The 26,157-nt window shown below is 41.9% G+C and overlaps 1 protein-coding gene across 15 annotated transcripts in view; it reads left to right on the top strand.

Moving 5' to 3' along the window:
• The window catches only part of LOC113030572 (disks large homolog 2-like), a 175,923-nt gene extending 152,005 nt beyond the window's left edge, over positions 1-23,918 (top strand). For 12 of the 15 annotated variants that reach the window (XM_026182128.1, XM_026182129.1, XM_026182127.1 and 9 more), the window contains 12 exons: positions 2,085-2,187; positions 9,364-9,478; positions 9,833-10,009; positions 14,615-14,690; positions 16,179-16,275; positions 17,690-17,740; positions 18,900-19,001; positions 19,712-19,735; positions 20,367-20,539; positions 20,768-20,877; positions 20,970-21,061; positions 23,390-23,918. In XM_026182128.1, coding sequence (XP_026037913.1) covers positions 2,085-2,187; positions 9,364-9,478; positions 9,833-10,009; positions 14,615-14,690; positions 16,179-16,275; positions 17,690-17,740; positions 18,900-19,001; positions 19,712-19,735; positions 20,367-20,539; positions 20,768-20,877; positions 20,970-21,061; positions 23,390-23,496 — 1,227 coding nt within the window. In that variant the 3' untranslated portion in view covers positions 23,497-23,918. Of the gene's footprint in view, positions 1-2,084; positions 2,188-9,363; positions 9,479-9,832; positions 10,010-14,614; positions 14,691-16,178; positions 16,276-16,677; positions 16,724-17,689; positions 17,741-18,899; positions 19,002-19,711; positions 19,736-20,366; positions 20,540-20,767; positions 20,878-20,969; positions 21,062-23,389 lie in introns of all 15 variants that reach the window. The other 3 variants (XM_026182131.1, XM_026182133.1, XM_026182130.1) reach the window with 3 other exon arrangements.
• Positions 23,919-26,157: the final 2,239 nt, after the last annotated feature.

The following is a 26,157-nucleotide window of genomic DNA, read 5'->3' as shown; positions in this document are numbered from 1 at the left end:
TTCCAATGTCATTGCTGTATAGCCTGGTAGTGTGGATCAGTGAATCAATGTCTCGTTTACTCTTGGCATACAGCTTGATGTCATCCATGTACAGGAGGTGGCTGACAACTGCTCCATTCCGTAGTCGGTATCCGTAGCCAGTCTTGTTAATGATCTGACTGAGGGAATTCAGGCCTATGCAGAACAGCAGTGGGGACAGAGCATCTCCTTGGTAGATCCCACACTTGATGGTGACTTGTGCTATGGGCTTGAAGTTGGAAATTAGTGTTGTACACCACATCCCCATTGAGTTCCTGATGAAGGCTCTTAGGGTACTGTTGATCTTGTATAGGTCTAGGCATTCCAGGATCCAGGTGTGGGGCATTGAATCATAGGCCTTCTTATAATCAATCCAGGCAGTGCCCTGTGCACTGGAGGCTGATTGGTCAGCCTAGTCTTGCAGTCTCGGCTGACTGCTCGGTCTACCAGTAGTTGGTGCTTTGCACGTCTAGTATTCTTGCTAATCCCTTTCTGTGCCCCACTCATGTATTGAGCCATGTGCCTGTTCATCTTAGACGCTATAATGCCTGACAGGAGCTTGAACTGAGTGGTACTGAGGCAGGTTACTGGCCGGTAGTTGGATGGGACCGGTAATTTCTTGGTGATCATCACTGTCCGGTCTTCAGTTTGCCATTCTGGGTGTGGCTGGTCTATTAGCAGCTTGTTCATTTGTGCTGCCAGACGCTCGTGGAGTGCAGTCAGCTTTTCAGCCAGTAGGCGTGAACCATGTCTGGGCCTGGTGCTGTCCAACTCATACTGGAGACCCTTGCTTGGATATCTGCCACTGTGATGGTCACTGGACCCTGTTCAGGGAGGTCGCTGTGGTCTGCCCTCAGATCCACTAGCCACTGAGCATTGCCGTTATGGGTTGTGTCCTTCTCCCATATGCTCTTCCAGTATTGCTCCGTCTCCAGCCTTGGTGGTGCTGTTCTCAAACTGTTCCCCTGCCACTCGGCTGGTTCTGAGGAGAACAGCTGGTTTATTCTCCTGCCTTCGATCTCTCTGGTGTACCCCTTAAAGCAGCTGGCGAAGGCTGTGAGTCTTTGCTTGGCAGTTTCCACGGCCTGTGGTATGAGACAGTTTGCTGTACTTCTTAGGCACCTTCTTCATCGCACCTTTCTGCAGCTCCAATAGTTGGCTAACCTCCCTCCATGCTACCTTGATTTTGGCCTCAAGTCTCCTTCTCCATGTTCAACTTGTAGCCAAGCATCTCACTGATCACTGCTGCCGTAGTGTAGATCAGCTGGTTATGGTCACAGTAGGTATTGTCCAGAGTGCTGCATTCATATCATCTAGTAGATCTTCTGAGGGTATGTTGTCTTGGTACCCAGCTACAGAGGATCCAGGTTTCAAGCTGATCCAGGTTTCAAATGGGCATTGGAAATAACACCCAATGACCAAAAAACTAGTTTGGTTGATGAAGCAGTATATAGGCCAGCCAACCAGACATTGTGGGGGTTAAAAAGGAACACAAGACTGTAGTTTTGGTTTCAGCAACAGCAGGAAGAAAGAGCATGAGAAAACAGAGAAGTACCAGGGGCTGAATGAACAATTGGTGCAATTGTGGAACATAAAATCCAGAATGGTCCCAGTGGTAGTAGGAGTAGTAGAGTAGGAGCTGTAACCCCAGAACTGGAAGAGGGCTCCAGCACGTTCAGCCCACAACATCAGTGGTCTGCGTCAGTAGTAGGAACAGCTGAGGTACTCCATAGAACCTTCGACCTCAGGAGGACCCAAGCTTGAGGATCATACACACATACCTCTCTCCTCCCCACAACCCCCACCCCACCTGCGGGGATGAAAGATAGTGAAAAGTTTCAGCTTTAATTTTAATTAAGGGCTTTGACAATTGTCATTTGGGAAAATTCACAATAAAATTGATAAATGGGTTAAACTAAATCTGAAGCTGAATTGTCCTCCTATTAATGGACACCATGCATTAACACTGAGGTGAAATAAAGTACACTTTTTTGTATTGCAGGTCAATACACAATATACAGTAAAGCAAACTGTAATAAAATAATTCAACTTTGTTGTTAAAATAGGTCAATGGCATTGACCTACAAGGAGCCACACATGAACAAGCAGCTGCAGCCCTAAAAGGAGCAGGACAAGTGGTCACCATCATTGCTCAGTACAGACCTGAAGGTAAGTCAGCTGAAAAAAGTTAATGCACTTTACAAGCACACCAATCATGTGGTGTAAATGCCTTATTAATCAGCACAAACCTAACACAGGACAATGCTTAAATAGATCTTTGCGGGCCTCTAAGTAAATTGGCTATAATTGGGCCAAGTGATGACCTCCTTATGTACAGTTGTGCACATAAGTTCACATACCCTGGCAGAATTTATGATTTCCTAACCATTTTTCAGACAATATGAATGATAACACAAAAACTTTTCTTTTCATTCATGGTTGGTGTTTGGTTGTTATACTCAAGGCTCCATTGAGGTGTCTACAAGATGTCATGAGGTACAAGCCGGAGGTCGTCTATGTCCCTGGCAAAACATTTGTCATTCAAGATTCAAGATTCAAAGTGTTTATTGTCATGTGTACAGAAGAAATAGCATTTCAATAAACACTTTGAATCTTGAATCTCGAATGACATCGCCAATACGTTGTCGCGTAGCCCACAGGCTTGGGCAGATTGCTACGTAGCCACTGTGATACAGGGCATTCCAGCATCTCCAAGCTGAATGTAGAGCATTAAAGAGACACTGCAACTGATGGCGACTTACAGACTGCCATCACCTACATACGCAGGGGATGGCCTGTATACGGAAGTAGTGTGCCACCGAACATCAAAGTGTACATGAAGGTGAAGAATGAGCTATCAGAGGCCAAAGGCCTGGTTATACGAGGCTGCCAAACATCGAGGTGGACGACGCTGTCACCTACCTGCTGCATCGGGTCTTCTCTCATCTGGAGAGAACCAGTTGCATTGTGAGAGTCATGGGTTTTTTTTATTTCTCCAGTGCCTTCAACACAATCCAGACCTCAGTGCTAAGTGGGAAGCTGCAGGGAAAGGGAGTGGACCATCACTGTCCTCGTGGATTGTTGACTACCTCACCAGTAGATCCCAGTATGTGACTGCGGGACTGTGTGTCTGAGGTGGTAGTCTGTAGCACGGGGCCCTACAAGGAACAGTACTTGCTCCTTCCCTCTTCACCCTGTACACTGCAGACTTCAGTTATAACACGGACACTTGCCATCTCCAGAAGTTCTCAGACGACACCGCCATTGTGGGCGGTGTGAATTAGGGAGTAGACCTAACTCAGCAAACTGGTCAGGAGGGCCAGCTCTGTCCTGGACCATCCGCTGAAGTCCATCGAGCAGGTTGGGGAGGATGTTGTCTAAGCTAACATCCATCATGGACATCACCTCCCACCCCCTGAATGAGACTGTACGAGCACTGAGCAGCTCGTTCAGCAGTGGACTTTTACACCCACAGTGTAGGAAGGAGCGCTACCGCAGGTCATTCTTACAGCAGCCGTCAGACTCTATGACACAGTTTAACATCCTTTGGTCATCTTACTCACCAGCTTGTTTGTTCACTGTACATTTTGTACATATCTCTGTACAATCTTTCTATACATATTTCTGTACATCGTTACCTGTAAATACGAACTTCAGTTGCTTATGTATATAGGACCACTTTGTGTCTCCCTTTTATATTTTATATTCCCCTTGCTATAAGAGCTGTGTAACACCCACATTTTTCATCCGGAGATAATAAAGGTTTATTCTATTCTATTCTATTCTATTCTATTCTATATACTGGGTTATGTTAGTGCCCATGTTGCCCATCTGATATGTTTTTGTGGCAGGGCTGCCTAGTGCCAGTTTTATTCCTAGCTGTCGTACCCGTTGTTGTGCTGTTATAACTGATGCTGAGCACATGTTCAATAAAGCAAACAACTGTATTTACTCTTTTTAGATAATAATCACAAAACAAACTACCCCACCTACATACCCAGTTCTTACTACCCTGTATTGCCCCTTTTAACATCAATGACAGCTTGAAGTATTTTGTCATAGTTGTGGATGAGGCTCTATACTTTCTCAGATGGTAAATCTGCCCATTCTTCCTGGCAAAAAGCCTCCAGTTCCTGTATTTCTTGGGCTGTCTTGCATGAACTGCAAGTTTGAGGTCTCCTCAGAGTGGCTCAATGATATTGAGGTCAGGAGTCTGTCATGTCACTTTATTCTGCTGTAGCCAATGACAGGCCAACTTGGCCTTCTGTTTTGCATCATTGTCATGTTGAAATGTCCAAGTACGTCACATTTGCAGCTTCCAGGCTGATGAATGCAAAATTTACTCAATTTAAAAAAAAATTCCTTTTTTGATAGCTTACTGCATTCCTATTGCCATCAATTCTGATGAAATATCCTGTGCCTTTGTAGCTCACACATCCCAAAACATCAGCTATCCATCACCATGTTTCACATCAGGAATGGTGGCCCTTTCACCGTTCGCCTTGTTGACTCCTCTCCAAGTGGCAAACGTTCAGTTTAAGTCTCATCACTCTAAATGACTTTGTGCCAGAAGGTTTGAGGCTTGTCTCTGTGCTGTTTGGCATATTGTAAGTGGAATACTTTGCGGCATTTGTGTAGTAATGGCTTCCCTCTGGCAACTCGACTATGCAGCCCATCTTTCTTCAAGTCCCTCCTTATTGTGCATCTTGAAACAGCCACACCACATTTTCAGAGAGTCCTGTGTGAAGCCTGAAGTTATTTGTACATTTTTCCTTGCATCCCCAACAGTTTTTCTGGCACTTGTAGCTGAAATTTTAGTTGGTCTACTTGACTGTGGTTTGGTTTCGACAGAACCCCCAATTTTCCACTTCTTAATTAGAGTTTGAACATTGCTGATATTTTCTTATATACCTTTCCTTTTTTATAAAGTTCAACTTTTCCCGCAGATCCTTTGACAATTCTTTTGCTTTCCTCATGACTTAGAATAACATCAGTGAATGAAAGATGCACGGGTCTGTCAGGAGCCCAGAAAGTCACTGACCTTTTATACACACCCACTGATTACAAGCAAACACATCACAGGTGACGATGGTGACATTTCATAGCCTTTCTAACCTTTTTGTGTCAAGTTGTGTGCAAGTCACCAGGGTATGTAAACTTTTGATCTGGGTCATTTGGGTAGTTTGTGTTGTGTTAAAAAAAAGAGTAACCACAGTTTGACAATAAATGGCGTCAGCCAACAACGAGTGAAAGAAAAGGTTGTGTGTTATCATCCATACTGTCTGAAAGTTCTGCCAGGGTATGTAAACTTATGAGACACCTACGGAATTAGCACCTATGCACTTATATTCAATGGACGCAATGTAAGAATCTCACAGAAGTCGTTTCACTCTTGAACACTTTGTCAGACAAAGATTAGTTCATTGTAGTGTAAAAATGTTTCTTTATTGCAATATCTGCATTGGAAACACCCCCATACACAAGCAAATGAAACACAGTCAGAATGAATATATGTGTGGACAAGATGTTTGCAAACCAATTTACAGCATTTCAAGAAAATATATTATTGTGAAGTTTATTCACCGAGGCAGCATATACGTTGAATACGTCCACAGTGTTTCACAAATAAAGAAAAAGAGAACCAAAGTATTTTTAGTTCCCATTTAATGTGAAAATTCTCACTGAGCGACCCCTTAAAAACACTTAAGTCTATCTCTCATTAATGAGATTTAAGTTTAGTTTTTGTGTCATTTTTAATCTTATCTTCTATCAGAATTCCTCTCTAGGAGCTACGTGGACTCAGTGAAGTGTTGATCAGCTGATCAGAAATCTAAAACAATTTGCTTCCCCAAACAGGTTATTGGAAGGATTTTTATTGAGAGTACTGCACAGGTGATTTGGGGTGGACGTGGGCGATATAGCCTCAAAATGATATCAAAATATCATTTCAAGATAATAATCATATTTATGACAATACAGAATCAGTGTGTGTAATTAGTAAACAGAAAGTACTTAAACAAGAAATGCTTGTATAGTGCTTGTATTTCATACCTTGGGATCTTGTATCTTGGGTAGAGCGTGAACCACTTGCTTTTCCAACATGTAACTGCATCAGTAGTTTCCATCCACCATTTGCTCTTTCTGCCGTGTGGATTGCAACTAGCAAGTGCAGCTGGTAATGCTTGGGTCATTTGATCACATTTGAGTCCATCACCAGCTGCTAGCTTCTGCTCCTTCACAGCCTGATTGTGTTTTTGCCTCAGGTGGTGGGTGAAACAAGTTTGTGGTTTCCCACATTAGGAGGAACAATTTTATTGCATATTTTGCAAAGTGCTGTGTTTTGTTGAAGGTTGTTGAAGTATTTAGGTAATAAATTCTCATTTAACAAGCATTCTGCTTCTTTAAACTGATTTTTTGCTAAATTTCAAGCCACTGATTTAATCATCACGTTTTCTCCACTCCACCAGGTTTATGACCTGAAAAACATTCCTGATCTCCATCCAATTAAAATCTACAACTGGGCGCTTTTTAGACAGTCGCTTTGATGTTTTATTTAAAACATCTTAGAGCTATTAGCCAAAACACTTGGTATAACCTAGCACAGTGAACTGTGTGTCCTTAAAAAAACTGAGGAATGTGGAAGCAGTAGGTCTAAAAAATAACCTACAGCAGATAAACCGTATCTGAAAGTCATGTTCTTAAGAAACAGGAGGAAAAAGCAAAACCTGACCTGAAAGACATGTCTGCTCCTTCAGTGGATCTATCTGCTGTTCATCAGTCTCATCAGAAATGTCTTATTTTGTCTTCGTTTCTGCTAAGGCTGACGAGAAGTCACCAAGAGAAACAAACATGTGTATAAAGTTTAAGTTGTCATCAGTATATACAGAGGTAAGGAGGGAGGTACAACAGTGTGTGTATACAGCCATCAGTGAAACACAGTAAAGGCTCCATCATGGTCATACCACCCTGATTAGCTTCCAAGATCGGACAAGATCTTGGAAGCTAATCAGGGTTGGGCCTAGGTACTTGGGTGGGACGCTGCCTCCCCATTGGTGTGTTAAAGCCAGTGTGTCCACCTATCATTGTCCAGTATTTTTCCTATGGCCTTGTGCTGTATGGCTGTGGCAGTTTCTTTCAACCCTCTATTCTATAATACATATTTGTGTAGTAAAATATAAACGCGTGTAAATTATGAGGTAATTGTGAATATAAATAATGAGTTATACAAGATAAAAAATAAATTCTAACAAGCATCACTTCTTGTTCATGTTACAATGCACAGTACAGTGTGTGTGTGTGTGTGTGTGTGTGTGTGTGTGTGTGTGTGTGTGTGTGTGTGTGTGTGTGTGTAATCTCTATGTGCTTTATCCAAAGCACACACTCTGTTGATTTACCTCATTGTTCTCACAGTGTTCATTCACTGTGTGTAGCTGCAACACTTTAAACATAATAGGCTTGATGTTCTGTCCTTCTACCCTCGCTCAGATATAATGGGAGACAGTCCCACCTTTGTCAACAGTATAAACCATGTATTTGTTTTTTATATTTGTTTTTTAAACGCAAAGAAAACTTATTAAATGTCAAACGTCAAGCAAGAATGATCAATTATGAACTAGGCATAATTCAAACCATGGACATTTGTTCTTAAAAAACACATCTGTTACAGATTAAACGCTGTGAATATTTCTGCTAATTTATTACAATTCTGAAAAGTTGTTATGATTTCAGCAACTTTTCTAATATCGACTTCAGCTTCCTCTCCTGTCTTCACGAGACAGTTTAGCTCGCTGGGCTTGAGCACCAAACACTGTCTATGAAACAGTGTTCAATAAATTAGTGCTTTAATATTAACATTTTTATGTTTCTGGTTAAAACAGGAAAGACAGTAAGTGGCTCACTTTTGTGTTGCCAAAGTGAGTCAACATGTTCAGTGCAGAACTGGTGGATCCTCCTGCACTGGAACAGGAGGAAGAAAAGCTAGGGTCTGTGGAGCAGAGTATTTGGGTGAGGCGCTGCCGGGTCTCCGGACCAACAAGCCTAAGTGCCAGCTGGCTACCAAAGAATTTGCAGCAATTTAGAGCAATTTGCCAACAATATGTTTACAAAAAACAAGAAACAAAGAAACTTAGTGTTTGTCTCCTAGTAGTTAGTAGTTTAGTTATTTTCCTGTTATTTAAAAAAGAGGTCAAGTATTAGTGAGAAAACAATATAGCCAGCCACAGTGATTTCATACTGACACATTGTCAGACTCACAGTCTTGCGTTCCTTCTTTTTCTTTTGCTCCCTTCAGGTGTTGCCTCACCCCGTCTGTAACATCCTCCTCTGTCGCATAAACTCTGTCCATGTCCTCATCAGCATATATAAATATACAAATATGTTTTCAAAGGTAGTCTTATTTTTTTAATTCCTTTTTTCATATATTGCCACATCACAAGAAAAGTTGCCTCAAAGTGCTTTTTATAGCAGTACAAAGAAACAGACAAAACCCCCACAATCATCTGATGCTCTATGAGCAGCAGTGGGAGGGAACGTCTCCTCTTTTAGACGTAAAAAAGGAAACCAGAGAATCTGTCTCCTATTTCTTTGGGTTGTATTGTTATATATCTGATTGTATTATACAGCAGCTTGTGACACTGTCCTGCTGCTGATGTGCTGAAATGGGATAAATGCCTTTGTTTCTATTTTCGTAGGTCAGGTATGAATGCATGCTGCTAATAAGAACCCACTGCAAAGAGATAGGTGTTTCCCTTTCTGTCTACTGCTGACACACAGATTTGAGATGTGTGTAGACACCAGGGAGAAAGAAACCAAGACAATATAAAAAAGTGGAAACTGAGCATGAGACTGAACGTGCAGACAGTTATAGAATATCTGTTAGTCAGCAACAGCTGCTGTACACTTCTCTTCTTGTTTCTTGGCCCAAAGCTTAACTCCTGAACCTTTATAACTAATAAACACTGATGGCACAACATCAGTGTTTATTAGTTATCAAGTCCTCAGACAAGATACTGTGTGTGTTTCTGTGTGTTTTAGATGAAAGCGCTGCATAAAAGTGAGCGAGAGACAAAGCGTGACACTGATAATGCAGGATAATGAGGGCAGCTGAAGATATATACACAAGAGGTGATTATAGAGAGGGAACAGCAGGTAACACAGCTGCAGTGATCACACAAGGGAACCAAGGGAACTAAAAGGCCTGATAATAAACAGAGCAGACGGACATAACCTTACAATGACAGTTATACCTTAAACAATATCTAAATGCAAATTCCATTAAAGATAATTACTCAAGACCTTATTGGTGTCAGACTGTCAGTGCTGATCCACGCTAACCTTGTCTTGTAGAGTACGGACGTTTTGAGGCCAAAATCCACGACCTGCGGGAACAGATGATGAACCACAGCATGAGCTCCGGGTCAGGATCCCTGCGAACCAATCAGAAAAGATCACTCTATGTTAGGTTGGTCTGTTTTGGATTTTAGATGGTTGTGGTGAATTCAAAGAATGCAGAAAATGAAAAAACATCCATTCTGCAGTCAGACATCCCAGGCTAAACAGCAAAGCTGCTTTTGCGTCGTTTACTTTTGTAAGCTTGTGTGTCTTCATGCACAGATGTCTGACCCTAACTAAGATGAAGATTTATGCAGATATTTGAGATGTGTGACTGAAACAGAAACACATTCACTATTTACTATAGTAACTATAACTGCTGAAATCCTGCATCTAGTTTCTCTTTGCTAATTTAGAATAAAAGTCACTTACTGCAAAGAAACAGGGATTATTATTTTATTACTGCTCTTCTTTCGTGGAATAGGGCACTTTTTGACTATGAAAAGTCAAAGGACAGCGGTCTTCCCAGCCAAGGGCTCGGCTTCAGGTTTGGGGACATCCTGCACGTCATCAACGCCTCCGATGATGAGTGGTGGCAGGCTCGCCGTGTTACTCCACATGGTGACAGCGAGGAAATGGGCGTCATCCCAAGCAAGAGACGGTAAGAAGTGAATACACTAATGTGTGAACATACTATTGACTAGTTTCCTCTAAACTAGTCATTATCCAAAAACAGCCTGTTTTTGATTCAAGTTTATTTATAAATCACCAACAACAATAGTCCCCTCAGGGAAGTCAAAGAGCTGAAGACCTTCGTGATAACAAAAGCCAAAACGTAACGTATCCCAGTCCTGAATAACACTGGCGCAGAATCAAATTCATCTGAAAGGCAAACAAAGCAAAAGTGCCAAAAAGGTGTTTTCATTATCAAAGAGCAGAAACCATTTGTCAAATGTGGGATTTTTGTTTCTTTGCTTTAGGTTTGAATTGTGATTCGTGTCACAAATATGTCGTATGTTCCCCCAGTCATGTCTGTGTTTGCTCGCTTCTGTGTGTCTCGTCTCCTTTAGTCCATGTTTCCCTCCTAGTGTTTCATCCTCGTCTCCCCGTCTCTCTCTCACACATGTGTGTTCTCCCCTACTTGTCTCTCGCCCTCTCTGTCCTCCCTCTGTGCCCTGGGTTTCGTCAGTCTGCATCTCAGTGCGTGTTTCTCGCACTTCCAATTTTACTTTGATAGTCTCCCCCAGGTGTTTCCTCTTTGCCCTGATTCCCTCTTCGTTTACTGTCTGTGTCTCCCTCCGTCCAGTGTCGTGATTGACCCTTCTCTCAGTGAGCTACATGATGTAGTCACCTGACATGGGTTCACCTCACAGGTGAGCCTGTCAGGGTTCATCTGTAGAGTTTCTTGCCTTCTTAATGACGTTGGGACCATCTGTTGTGTTGTGCAGCAGTCAGGTTGGTGCACAGCTGACAGGCCTATTTGACAACTGCTAGAATTCATATTATGGCGAGAACCAATCAGCTAAGTAAAGAGAAACAACAGTCCATCATTACTTTAAGAGCTGAAGGTCAGTCAGTTGGAAAACTGCTAAAACTTTGAATGTGTCCCCAAGTGGAGTCGCAAAAACATCAAGACTACGATGAAACTGTCTCACATGAGGACGCCTCAGTAAAGGAAGACCAAGAGTCTCCTCTGCTGCTGAGGATACATTCACCCGAGTCACCAGCCTCAGAAATTACAAGTTAACAGCAGCTCTGATCAGAGCCCAGATAGATGCCACACAGAGCAGCAGCAGACACATCTCTACATGCTCAGAGCAGACTGTGTGAATCAGGCCTTTATGGTCAAACAGCTGCTGAGAAACCATGACTAAAGAGAAGAGATTTGTTTGGGCCAAGAAACACGAGGAGTGGACATCAGACCATCTGTGCTTTGGTCTGATGAGTCCACATTTGAGATCTTTGGTTCCACCTGCCGTGTCTTTGTGACACAGAAAAGGTGAGCGATGGTCTCTACGTGCATGGTTCCCACCATGAAGCATGGAGGAGGAGGTGTGTGTTTGTGTGTGTGTGTGTGTGTGTGTGTGTGGGGGGGGGGGGGGGGGGGCTTTGCTGGTGACGCTGCTGGGGATTTATTCAAAACTGACGGCAAACTGACCCAGCATGGCTACCACAGCATCCTGCAGCCACAGGACAATGAGCCCAAACACACCTCCAGGCTGTGTGAGCTGATAGCCCGGCCTCCACAGTCACCTGTGGGTGGCTATAACTTGAAAGCAATCCAGGCATGAAGGGGGGCGACTTTGAGGAATCTAAAATATAAAACATGTTTTGAGTTATTTCACACTTTTTTGTTTACTACATAATTCCTCATGTGTTCATTCAGAGTCTCGATGCCTTCAGTAAGAATCTATGACAGTGCTGCCCAATCCCAGTCCTCGAGAGCTACTGTTGCCCCCTATATGCTATCCTGCAGCTTTTAGATGCATCCCTACTCCAACACAGCTGAATCAAATGAATGGCTTGTTATCAGGCCTTTGCCAAACATGATGGCATGCTGAATAGGTAATCAAACCATTTGATTCAGCTGTGTTGGAGTAGGGATGCATCTAAAAGCTGCAGGATAGTAGCTCTCGAGGACTGGGATTGGGCAGCCCTGATCTACGATGTAAATGGTCAAAGAAACATAAAGAATTAAACGTGTCCAAACCTGACTGCTAGTGTGGGTGTTAGTACTAAAGATCTCACACGAGTTTGGATCTCGGTGACTTCGGCCTCAAGGTCTGCCTCAATTTTCTGAAAATCTTGTGAGTGTGAAAACTCTAGAACAAAGACACGGGAGTTTGAAAGTGATGCAACTGGTGTGTCCACCAAAAACTTGGTGACCTTGACCTCAAGGTTAGAGGTCCTTTTGACAAAGCATATAGTTAGGCCTGGATCAGGTGACCGTGAATCGGCCCTTAGTTATGCTGCAATAGGCTGCTGGGGGACTCCCATGATGCACTAAGCATTTCTCCTTGTCTCGCCCATTTTCACTCATCATGGGTTAATAAACTATAATTAAGCATTAATGATTCTTGATCTCTGGCTCTCTTTGTCTTGTCTCCCTTCCCTCACCCCCCACTGTCACAGCAGATGGCCCTGAGCCTGGTTCTGCTGTTTCCCTCCCACCGTGTTTCGTCTGATTGTTGGGATTTCTCTGTGTTGTTTAACGGTCTTTTCCTTACAATATAAAGCGCCTTGAGGTGACTGTTGCTGTGATTTGGTGCTAAATAAATAAAATGTAACTGAATTAAAAAAAACAGAAGTCATTATTTTGAACTTGAGAACAAAGCGATGTAGGTTTTTTAAATTCATACAAGGTGAATGTGGATGCAACAACTAGGAGCTTTTCTGTTAGCTTTGAAGTGCTCCTGTAATTTCATTCAGCAGTGTACAAATGCAGGGCCATGATACTGTATTTGGACAGCTATTAATTTGTTGTCCCCTGAAGGAGCCTTTGTTAAAACAAGCTTAAAACTGGGGTTTTTTCAACTTCAAGTACTTGCAGGTGCTCAGTAAGCATCAGGAGTGAGGTACTGGTAAGATCAGCAATACTGGAGAAAAGTAAAAGCATTTAAAGTGGGCTGACAGGATGAAGCACACAATGAACCCAATTCAATAAGCAGTCTGTTACCACACACCTGATGTTTGCTGATGTTTAGCTGTGGTCACTGGAAAGGGCAGGAGTACGTGTAAAACGTATATGATTTACTCATGAAAGTGGCCACTTTCTCATTACTTTCATATATTGTTTTAGGAAGTATCCAAAACATACAAGTTTCATTATATAATTTTTCGAGGGATCTTATATCTGTTTTCACTCTTATACGCTTTTCATACAAGTTTCACACAAGACAGACTTTGTAAGATTTATATATATATATCTTTTCCATATGGGGTAGAAATTGTTAAGACTTCCTTCTTCTCCTCACAGTTGCTAAACTTTATACATACCAGTGTAGAATAAAAAGGGGATGTTTTTTCCTCTTCTGGTTTCATTATTTTAATAGGGCACTATTAGTTCATTAGAATCATATAACCAGCTTTGCATTAAATATATACTGAAGTTTTTGATCTTGCATTAGCCTTTGTATTACAGTGATTGTTATAACTCTAGTTTGATTTTCTACTTACAGGTACCAGAATAATATGATCTTTCATTGCAGATGTGACCATGATCAACTTATACATATTGCAGTTTGTTGCTTATTATAGAGTTGTGCTCAAGTTAATTAAGGGTTAAAAGCTACAGTCAGCGTGAATGTCTGACTGATCTATGGAGGGGAAAGGCTTCGAGCATAGAGGGCCGCACGCGCCTACATACCACTGATATCATATTATTCTTTGTGGTCTTTTATTCAATTATGTTTTTTGCTAAGTTTAAAGTGGTAGTTAATTAAACAACATTGATTGAAATATTAAATACCTGAGTCAGTTTCCGGGCTTTTTAGAGAATCAGTGAAAAGCATAAATCATCACTTTCATGTTTAATAATTAATGATTGAAATGAACTGAATAGCGTTTAGAAGATTTGTTAATTTGTTTGTCTTTTGTTAAAAAGAGTGGTTTCAATAACTTCAGACACACCTTGCAATTGTGCTTATGATGAGTTGGCACTTGGTCTTTTGAAGGTCATAAGCTTCGTTCGGCGTGATGGTCCGGACTGATATATTGCAGGTTTTGACTTTGAGTGCAGAGGGCTAAATGCAAACATGCTTACAGTACATATAATACATATAATACATATAATCTAGGAATGTGTCCGGCCTGAGGCCTTAACTCATTTGGAGTCTCACTATATTTTACTCTACTTGGTAACAGATGACCAGAGTCAATAATTAGCCTCAGAGACCCTGAGGGCTTGAAGTTTATTACCATGTTTGGAAGGTGTTATAGAAAGGAGAAGTTCTATGTCTGTTTGTAGCCATTAAAGATGTACAAGATGTACGATTAACTGTGACTAATGTCTGGAACCTATTTTGATCTGTCATTACGCATGAAGGGGCGTTCTAATACCCTGATTTTTACAAAACTATGGAGATGTGTTTTTTGTGATGAGATCTGAGGCTGTCTGCATACAGTTTCCATCTCCCACGGGTGTGACCATTAAAATCATCGTTTGACTTGACCTGGCCGGACCCGTGTTGTTATTGTGGTGTTTCTCCTGTCTCCATCCCCAATATTTTGAACCATAACACCAGCTGACTAGTTATTTCCTCAACAGGGTGGAAAGGAAAGAGCGGGCACGTCTAAAGACTGTTAAATTCAATGCCAAGCCAGGGTCGTTTGAGTCAAAAGGGGTGAGTACCTCGCAAAGTGGAAATTTCTATTAGTGCGATGATCCACAGGCTAGTTCAGATAGAACTGAACATGTATGAGAAGCTTAACCTGCTGTTTGTTTTGCCACACAAACAAAGTTAACACAGACAAACATTTTTATGCCTTCATGAACAAACAAGTAATCACTTCCAGTGCAGGCAAGTAAAGCTTAACTTTGGAAAAGTCCATCAGATCATTTCTTCTGTAAAACGTCTTCATTTGTATTTGTTTCAGTTCTCTTGATATTTTACGTGTGTGCTTTGATTTGCACCCTTGTTTAATCAGCCAACCTCTACTAAGCTTCAGGTCATGGACTTCCTGCCCCGACATTCTCCTGCCACATTTCATTTTTGGTTGCATCCAGTGATGACAATGTGCGCAGGCCCAGGGTTGTCTCCACCATACTTTACAGGTTTGTAAAGGTTTGCCAGGCTTTTAACTTCCAAATATAACACTGCGCATTTTCAGCTCCCCACAGAGCTTTGCTCAGTGTTGTAGATCATGCAGGAGTCTTTGGCTAGGTGAAGTCAGGGGCTTACTCATTTTTCCAGCCGGCACTGTGAGTGATTACTTGACATGAAAAACAAGCAGTTTTTTGTGTATAGTTGACTTCACACATGGTCAGTCAGGTCACCTACTGATCAGAAGGTTGGTGGTTCGATCCTTGCCTGCTCTAGTCTGCGAGCCAAGTATCCCTGGGCAATAACCCCAAGTTGCTCTCCGATGCATCCATCGGAGTATGAATGTTAGCTAGAGAGCACTTACATGGAAAAGAGTGAATGAGGCAAGTTGTGTAAAGTGCTTTGACTGCTCAGAGTAGAAAAGCGCTCTATAAGAACCATCAGTGCAAAAATCCTGACAATGCCACAAACCCTTTCTTACAGCTGTAGATGTGCTTCATTTATTAATCTTACCTCCCACAAGTCAAACCTGCACCACCTGTGAATTATCAGCTCAACTTCATTTTGGAAACAGATGTGGTATATTTACAAAGCATCAAGTGCAATATATTCTACAACCACAGACACACATCATACAGGCAGGTTATTTCAGCTGTCATCCTCTCAAATTCCATCTTTTCCTTCTATTACTGCATGTTTTTACGTGTTCTTATGGAACCTCTTTCTTATATTTTATTTTTCATGGCATGTTCTGGGTAACTGTCTCTCACTTTGCTTTTATTTTAAACGGGTGGCATGTCAAGAAGTGTGCAATCTCATACTGATTTATTTAGGAATACAGCAGAAGAAGCTCGGTCACTTTATATATCGCTGTTGTTGTCTGACAGTCTTTGGTTGATCTCATCTATCTGTGGCCAGCTCGGCTCAAAGCTTCACATATTATTAGGTCAACTTAAAACACGCAGCAGTGATTCACACTTAACTTCTTGACATTCTACTTCCTGCAAACAGTTTTGTCTGCATGACAATGATACACCTGTTTGCCCCATGCTTTCTCTCCCTTCGCAGTCATTCACTGACAAACGTAAAAAGAATTTCATCTTTACACGAAAGTTCCCATTCTACAAGAACAAAGATGGTGAGCAGGATGGCAGTGATTCAGACCGTAAGTAAGCTCACAGACACATACGTGCTTTCATGCAGTCAGTGTAGGTCACACGTCAGGCCAGAAGGGAAACCACAGGTGTGTTTCCAAGTGTGGGAACCTCACGGAGACTCTTTGCAGTCATCCTTGTTTTCTGTCCTTTTCTGATGCAGAAATGCGATAATCACTGCTCTCATAATCACTGCTGTTCATTTTGTGGTGATATTATATGACCCAGTTTCCCTTCAGAGATCATCTAGGTATTTTGGTATTTTGGCTCTCCCTGCTGGCCGCTCATTGTTTTGAGAAGGACAGATCTGTGGGCCGCACCCTCTGTCCTCATTTCCTCCACCTTTTGCTTATGTTGTGGCTGTCCTCCTTGCTCTCTTTCTTCTGCTCTGACTCTCTGTGGACGGCCAATAGGACATCCTGGGGATAGGTGATGATGGGTATGGGACAAAGACATTAAGTAAGTTGGTTGTTCTTCTGCCTGCATTACTGCATGCTGCAGTTGTTGGCTTTATCTTGCTTCTTGGTCCACTAAAACATGACATGTGGCAGAGGTTTAAAAATGTTCAATATCTGTATAATGTCATGCAAGGATTTCAAGTAACCATCTTTTTCTTGTATAAGACTTTAAGAATCGTTTAAAATGCATCAGAGGATAAATATTTAAATTAAACTACTGAAATCTTATTATACATATATTGGGTTAGTTTTTATGCTTTCGGTGGCTTGTGCCATTTATACCTTGGCGCGTCTGTAATGTTTGCATTATCTGAGAACTGCATGATTTGTTAAGGGTCGCAGGTTCTGCAGGACACAGTTATGACCTTGTATTCGGCCTAAGGAGGAACCACTGGGATCTCTCACGACTCCACCAGCATGATCTTTGTTATTCCAGCCTCACTATGTGGATATTGTTTCATGCATGTTTGCATGGTGCTTTTGTTTTCGTTTATGAGCATAGCAGCTTGAATGACAGTCTTAGAGGTTGCCACGGTTACATCTGTTTGTTTGGGCCTTCTACAGTAAAATGTCATTTGCTGTTGGAGTTCATGTTTCAGCGTTGCGGGTATGTGTTTATGTCCAGTAGTTTGATTATTGCGAAATACTGAGAGTATTTAATTATGCGTGTTTCAGTACCTAAAATTCAAATCAAGACAGGTTTTTATGTTTTTAAGAGTTTCCTAAATTAGCTAATTATTAGCACTGACAACACAAACGCATCACTGAAACCACCGTGTACTTTTTTTGAAGTTCTCATTTGTAAACTAGAAGATACTAAAATATCAGTAAATGTAAAACATGAATAAAATGTTGATTATTACAGAGTTATCTCGAACTGTTACATGTATTTTGATGGGTTTTTCTTTGTTGCCCACAAATTCTGATAGCTAAAGGTAGCACTATATTTTGTGAAATATCCTAACAGGAAGTCAAGAGGAAGTGATTCTCTCATATGAACCAGTGATGCGTCATGAAGGTAAGCTAAAACTTTTTTATTATTAGTCTTTTATTTATCCAGGAAAAAACCTCAGTGAGATTAAAAATCTTATTTCCAAAAGAGATCTGGCATCATGGCAGCAAAAGTCAAAAATACATGTACCACATAAGTACATAACAAATACAAAATCCCGCACAAACATGTGAAAAATACACAATAACAGATCAGTTAAGAGCGACATTAAAAACAATCACACGGACTAACAGAGTTATTCTCTCGTTCCTTAAAGATGGACTTAAACTCCATCAACATAACCAACTCTGACAGTTTCAGATCCTTCTGCAGATTATTCCAGGAAACAGGGGGCAGCGGATTTAAAAGCCCCAATTCTGTTCTGATTTTTGGGGACAATTAGTTGTATGATGTTGTGAGAACAAAGGCTGTATTGGTTGTGGGTTTTTTATTTCAATTAATTAATTTATTAATTCTTTTGTGTCCTTAAAGCAGGCGTTAGACACATCAGCCACTGAGCATTAATGAGCTTCACTTTCAAGTTGTTGATTTAGATACAAACACGTCACAGCTATCTCGGGCTTTGGGAATTTTTGCACATGCCACATTCACAGACAGTCACACGGGTGGATGCATTGGGGATAAGCCCACGCTGACAGCCCACAGCCCACTCGGACAGCCCACAGCCCACTCTGACAGCCCACAGCCCACTCGGACAGCCCACAGCCCACGCTGACAGCCCACAGCCCACTCTGACAGCCCACAGCCCACGCTGACACCTTGATTGTTTTTTTGGTTTTTATGACTTCTTGAAATGATATATTTTGTTAAAATTTAGTTTCGTATGTTTTTTTTTTACAAACTAGGTTTTTCCAAATAGTTTTTGTGTGCCAGCCTAAACTCCATATTATTCCTCTTTTCTGTTAAGCAGCCCAACAAAGTTAGGGATGGTTTTAATACGTTTTCTCACCACAAACTGCCCCGCATGTGAAATCGAAACGTATAAACTTTGCAAGAACTGTACAGTTTCCCAGTTGCTGCTGTCTACTCTACAGATTTTCTATTATTTATTCATTTTTCTATTACAAGAATCGATATATCCTTTGTAGATGATAACAACATAAGTAAAGCTATGCTACGGTCCTCTAAGAGTTTACTTTTTATGAAGTCTGTGTTTCTCCTTTAGTTAACTATGCCAGACCTGTCATAATCCTGGGACCCATGAAGGAAAGAATCAATGATGACCTCATATCAGAGTTCCCAGACAAGTTTGGATCTTGTGTGCCGCGTACGTATTTGACTTTGCATTGCTAATATAAGGATGAAGTGGGAAACAGGACATTACAGATTAGTATTCCAGCTTAATGGAAGAAATGTCTACGTCTGCATCCATTGGAGACCTTTCTGTGTAGAGTCTGCATGTTCTCCCTGCTACTGTCTGCACTCTCTCAGGCTCCCATCCACAGTACAAAGACATGGATGTTTGGTTAGCATGCATGTCTGTGGCCATTCTACAGTATGTGTGAATGTGAGAGTGGGTGGTTGTCTGTCTCACTCTGCTGGTGCTCAGGTAGATTCCACCTTTGACCCTTGGACAGCTGGAATAGGCAGCAGCTCCCTGCGCCCCTAAATTATACAAACAGTTGAGAAAATGGATAGAAAACTGCAGCGATTCAATCAGTAGCTGAGGGACAGCTCACACAGATTCCACCAGCCTTCTCATTGTAGTAAACCAAGTATATATGGTCTCCATTGTGAGAATAGATCTTGTAATCTCCTCCACACAGGAACACCGTGTTAAATATTACTTAATGTAATGACAGTGGCTTGGGTATTGCTGGTTTGTAAGAGAAAGCTGTCACAAGCTGACCCAACAGGATCAGCCTTCGTCTTCTTCAGTTGTGTGTGTTGTGTTTGTCATCAGCTGCAGCAGTTTTGATTTTGCATGTTTTTATTTACCCATCTCTTATTTGAATTTACCCTTTAAACCATATAAAGCTGCTAACCGTTCAGGTTATCAAGGTAAGTGAGCCCATGAACTGATTCTCTCAACCTACTGTTTAGAAAGTCCTTTAAAGTGAAGTAGTTCCCATAAACAAGTCCATTCATCTTTTTGGAACCACAGTTTGTGTATAATGTGGAATTTCTGTCATTGATATTGTTATTATTATTATTATATCATTATGGTGCACTAATAATGTAGAATTCTGTGCCACATCCTCTCCATATATTAACAGAGGCGCTTACCTGTGAGTTCAAAAACATGATCACATTTATGTCACAGCTTGGTAATAACATGGTAAGAGTGGTTTTAGTATTAGTGTGATAATAAAGACAGAACATGCAAGTAATACCATTTACTTACTGAAGTAAAGGCCACGCAGTACCTTGGTATTAATCACAAGTATATCAGTATTTTACTTGTTCATTATTAACCTGTTATCCCAGCATTACCGTGTTATTACTGTGCGGTGCTAGCAGTGTTATCCCATGTTTCCAGTTTAGCCCTTTAATCTCTGTCGGATAGCTTTAAAGGTGAATTTGTTACAGTTAATGTGAGAATTGTAAAATGTGAGTGAGGTACTTATTCATTTAGATAGAATTATAGCAAATGTAAAGTTACTAAGAGTTAATGTTCCTGCTCATACTGAAGATACCACTCGACCAAAGAGGGACTACGAGGCTGATGGGCGAGATTACCACTTTGTGATGTCGAGGGAACAGATGGAGAAGGATATCCAAGAGCACAAGTTCATTGAGGCTGGGCAGTATAATGATAATCTCTATGGAACGAGCGTCCATTCGGTCAAATACGTGGCTGAGAGGGTAAGATTTGATCTGTTTGCCAGCAGCGTCACTGAGAAGCATTTTAAATATAGTTAAATATAATAAGTGTGCAGAGTGCAATATATTCTCTGAGAAATCAAAGCAGCTGCACTGCACTTTGAAAAGCAAAGACGATTTAGAAACACATAAGAGTTGTTTTAAAATGATCTTAATATGAGAGCTAGTGTGATTCTGTGTGCTACAGCTAAAGCTGTGCTTCTGTCTCAGGGTAAACACTGCATTCTGGATGTTTCTGGAAATGCTATCAAACGACTACAAGTAGCACAACTCTATCCCATTGCCATCTTCATAAAACCGAAGTCTATTGATTCATTAATGTGAGTATTCATGTGGTCTTTTGTCACACACTAACAATAGAGGTATTGTTTGATGCGCACATTTCTATTCGTGTGTGTGTGTGTGTGTACAGGGCCATGAATAAGAGACTGACAGAGGAACAAGCCCAGAAGATCTTTGACAGGGCGATGAAGCTTGAGCAGGAGTTTGGTGAATTCTTTACAGGTACAGTGTTAAAACAAACCATTTATACTGAATCACTGTAGCTCAAACGTTGTTTGAACCGTGTCTAAATCCAAAGCTTAGGCATCAGTGACAGTATTGGTTTAGTCAGACAACTGAAAAAGCTTCTACTCCTCAATAAGGAGAACAGCACGCTGTAAAGATTTTAGCATGTATAACTTTTCTACCTTTGCTGAAGTTTTGAAAGATGTACATCAAAAACAGAAAGAAACTTAAAAAATCATTTAAAGACTAATTCTATTGGTCTGGTCTGAGCTCACGATGTCACCAGACGCACAAAATTAGGAATTCTAAACCTGTCTCAGTACAGCTGAAAGGCGTTCGGAGCCTTCAGTCCTCTCTTCTGAGGAACCAGCTCCCAGTTTGGATTTGGGAGACAGTGTCATGGTGAATTGGGTTAAAGGACTCAGGTGCGAGACTCCTTGCAGAGTGACAGTGAATTTATTCACAGTGAAAAAATAAGTCAACAGTTCGAGTCTGTAATCCAAAAAGGGCAGTGCAGTGATACAGTGGCTTCTCCCCGTGGTGACAGTGCAGTGACAATCCAAAACAACTCCTTGTGCCCATCTGCCTCCGATCCCTGGATCCTGGAGGCAGATGAGAAAAACACACGCACAGTAACGAAAACGTTCTCTCTCCTTCACAAACTAGGTATGCTAATCGCGACTACGCTACCCGGTTTAGCTCAACGTTCCAGCGTTGGTTGTGACTCGACCGCACCGTTAAATAGGTCTGCTTCGGATTAGGATGGAGAAAAGTACACGCAAACACAACAAAAATTGGCAAGGCGACCGGTGAGGACCGTCTAGCCGTGACAGACAGACGCCATCTCTTACTTTATGCTCGCTCATAGCGGGCCCTCTGACTGTTGGGGTTTTCTCTGTATTATTCTGGAGTATTTACCTTACAACATAAAGCGACTGTTGTGATTTGACAGTAGATAAATAAAACTGAATTAGATTGACATGAAAAATTAAATTGAACTGAATCTGAGGTTTAACTAATGGATGGAGTCTCCTCGTCCAATACTCTGACATCAACCTTCCCGAGGAGGCTGAGGAGTGTGAGCTGTACGCTCGAAAACACTCTCCATTCCCCTCCTTGAATAAAGATGGAAATGAAAATTATCAACCTACCGAAGACCAAACTCTCATTCCAGCAACTCAACATGGCACTGGGTAGTATTTTATATGGCCCCCACACTCGTATGTAACCTCAGCAGGGTCCAGGTATCAGCTCATGCTGTCAGTAGTGACCCTGGACAAATGCAAACTAGTAAAGAAAATGGTCAGAAAAAAATGTCAGTGGCCTCCACAGGTTAAACCGTTCCTGTTTGAGAGTCGTGTCATTGTTGGGCCTTTGGTGCACACGAGGCTAATTCATTAACACCAAAGTAGCTGAAACAGATCAACAATGCATTCTGCTAAATATTCTGATTAAAAGGTGTTCCTGTAATTGTTTGAAGCAGTGTAATGCTGTGAATGCTTTATTGTGATATACAGGACATTCATTGCTTAGATGCAGTATGTTGTGCTGAAGAAGCCAAGACCATCCAACTCCATTCAGTCTACAAATTGCATAAATAAAGAAATTAAATCATGTAAAAAATAAAACTGTGGGCACTGATGTCAGTCTAGTGTTTAAAATATATGAATCACTCTGTCTGAAGTCTATGTATCACAAGGTTATGTAATATTTACCTGGACTGTTGATGCTTTCTGTTTACAGACAGCACTGCTGGAATTACATATTTCCACAAGCAAAGCCAATAACTGAAAAATGTGCCATATGAGCATTATATCATGCTCCCCCAGAGGAATGTTGGCATGAATCCACCGGTACACACAGTATAAGGATCAAGGCTGCCTTTCACTGTAGAGTGCTTTCACATTCCTCTTACTCTTCTTCTGTGATGGATAGGCTAGGAGAGTGAATGCCAAAGCAAAATGTCCTTTGGAAACACGTGTCTCTTTAGCAGTGGGCCAGAAACATCCAACAACCAGTTTACATTTGCTCTTCATCTCCAGTACATGGACCACAAGACTCATAAAAAAGCTAATTGTAGAAGCTAAACAGAGACGCTAAATAACTCACCAAATCTAATAGCAATTGGGGAAAAGGATATGCTGTTGAAATCCCCCAGTTTGAGTCAACTTCATATAAATCTGGGATTGGGGTTGTTGTTGTTGTTGTTGTTTTTTCAATCCTACCAGCGTATGTCAGGAATCTTCAAATCCTGGCTTCCTGAATAAAAACATCAAACTTTCATGTATCTGTGAAGGTTCATTCATATGTTTTTTTTATTTGCAGCACTGGTTCAAGGAGAAACCTTGGAGGACATTTATACCCACTGCAAACAGGTCATAGAAGAACATTCAGGACCCTATATCTGGATCCCCTCAAAGGAGAAAGTATAATAGCTCATTATGCTGGAAGGCAGTCTGGACTTTTAGGATCTAGTAATATGAAAACTGTTTGGCAACAAATAGTGTTTATAAATACATATTGTGAATAAGTTGGCTTTTTTTATTTGTTCATTTGATCTTGTGTTTGATTATTGTTTGTTTTTCACTTAACCTAAATGTTCCTGAATGTAAACCACAAAAATGTTATAAAGTTTTAGCTCACAAAGTATGTATATTTGCTTTTTTCTTATTTAAACAAAAAGGATAAAAACAAAATAGATTTGGGATATATAGCTGCATTAATACAAAGTGGAAGGTGGCATGTACGGTGCAGATATCTTTGCTTTGTCAGCAATGGAGAGAAACCCGGTGACTGGACTTTGACATCCTTACTGGCACTGCACACTGCAACTAGTAAATACTGCTGAACACTGCTTTGCTTTGTGTTTATTTACAGTATCATTTCTACCTTAAATGACTACCTTCACTCTTTTGACATGACAACATTTGTGAGAAAACTTTTGTTTCTTGTTGTCGGCGGGAACATTTATCCAGATACTGCTGTGCCAATGCTGAATCAAGAAAGACAGCTGTTTAGACTTCAGAAAGCTAATACTTTATTTTCCTAATAAAATCGCTTCCAAAAGCAGAGATTTATTTGCTGTAAATTCAACTGGGATTCAAAAGTCCTTTATAGAACATATTTAATTTAAGAGATTAGTGTAATGTGATCTATGGAGCTTGGAAAGAAAAGCAGCTGGACTTCTTTAAGTTTCGTGAAGACATTTCACTTCTCATCCAAGAAGCTTTTTCACTCCTAAACCAAACAGTGGAGAGTCTCAGGTATTTAAACCCTGGTGGGAGTTGTTGTATGTATGTAGGGGCAATGAAGAAGGTGCCTAAGAAGTACAGGAACCTGTCCATACCTGAGGCCTTGGAAACTGGAAAGCAAGCCTTGGCCAGCCGCTTGAGGAGGTACACCAGAGAGATCGAAGGCAGGAGAATAAACCAGCTGTTCTCCACAGAACCAGCCAAGGTGTACTCTCAGTGGCAGGGGAACGATATGAGAACAACACCACCAAGGCTGGAGACGGAACAATACTGGAAGAGCATATGGGAGAAGGACGCAACCCATAACAGCAATGCTCAGTGGCTAGTGGATCTGATGGCAGACCACAGAAACCTCACTTACAGGGTCCAGTAACCATCACAGTGGCAGACATCCAAGCAAGGGTCTCCAGTATGAAGAGTTGGACAGCACCAGGCCCCGACATGGTTCACGCCTACTGGCTGAAGAAGCTGACTGCACTCCACGAGCGCCTGGCAGCACAAATGAACCAGCTGCTAGTTGACGAGAGACACCCGGAATGGCTAACCGAAGGCCAGACAGTCCTAATCATCAAGGACCCCCAGAAGGGACCGGTCCCCTCCAACTACCGACCAATAACCTGCCTCAGTACTACATGGAAGCTCCTGTCAGGCATCATAGCGGCTAAGATGAACAGGCACATGGGTCAATACATGAGCGGGACACAGAAAGGAATTGGCAAGAATACCAGAGGCGCAAAACACCAGCTACTGGTAGACAGAACAGTCAGCCGAGACTGCAAGACCAGACTGACCAACCTGTGCACTGCCTGGATTGATTACAAGAAGGCCTATGACTCAATGCCCCACAGCTGGATACTGGAATGCTTACATTTGTACATGATCAATGGGACCCTAAGAGCCTTCATCAGGAACTCAATGGGGATGTGGCGTACAACATTAGAGGCCAAGTTCAAGCCCATAGCACGAGTCACCATCAAGTGCGGGATCTACCAAGGAGATGCTCTGTCCCCACTGCTGTTCTGCATAGGCCTGAACCCCCTCAGTGAGATCATTAACAAGACTGGCTACGGATACCGACTACGGAACGGAGCAGTTGTCAGCCACCTCCTGTACATGGATGACATCAAGCTGTATGCCAAGAGTGAACGAGACATCGATTCACTGATCCACACTACCAGGCTATACAGCAATGACATTGGAATGTCGTTCGGACTGGAGAAGTGTAGTCGGATGGTAACAAAGAGAGGGAAGGTAGTCAGAACTGAGGGGATTGAACTACCAGAAGGCAACATTGCAGACATAGAGGACAGTTACAAGTACCTGGGGATCCCGCAGGCGAATGGGAACCATGAAGAGGCCGCTAGAAAAGCTGCAACCACAAAGTACCTGCAGAGGGTCAGGCAAGTCCTGAGGAGTCAGCTGCATGGCAAGAACAAGATCCGGGCTATCAACACCTACGCCCTGCCCTGATCAGGTACCCGGCTGGAATAATAAGCTGGCTGAAGGAGGAGATAGAAGCCACTGACATCAAGACAAGGAAGCTCCTGACCATGCATGGAGGGTTACACCCCAAATCCAGCACCCTGAGGCTGTACGCTAAGGGGAAGGAAAGAGGCCGGAGACTAGTGAGTGTCAGCACCACAGTCCAGGATGAGGCAACGAACATCCAAGAATACATTGGGAAGATGGCCCCAACTGACCGAGTGCTCAGTGAATACCTCAGGCAGCAGAAACCCAAGAAAGAGGAGGGAGACGAGGAACCAGCATGGAAGGACAGGCCCCTGCACGGTATGTACCACCGGCAGATAGAGGAGGTGGCTGATATCCAGAAGTCCTACCAGT

The sequence above is a fragment of the Astatotilapia calliptera genome, chromosome 10 (assembly GCF_900246225.1).
Source record: "Astatotilapia calliptera chromosome 10, fAstCal1.2, whole genome shotgun sequence".
Taxonomy (NCBI): domain Eukaryota; kingdom Metazoa; phylum Chordata; class Actinopteri; order Cichliformes; family Cichlidae; genus Astatotilapia; species Astatotilapia calliptera.
The sequence above is the reverse complement of the archived record's forward strand: the minus strand, read 5'-3'. Positions and strand labels throughout refer to the sequence as shown.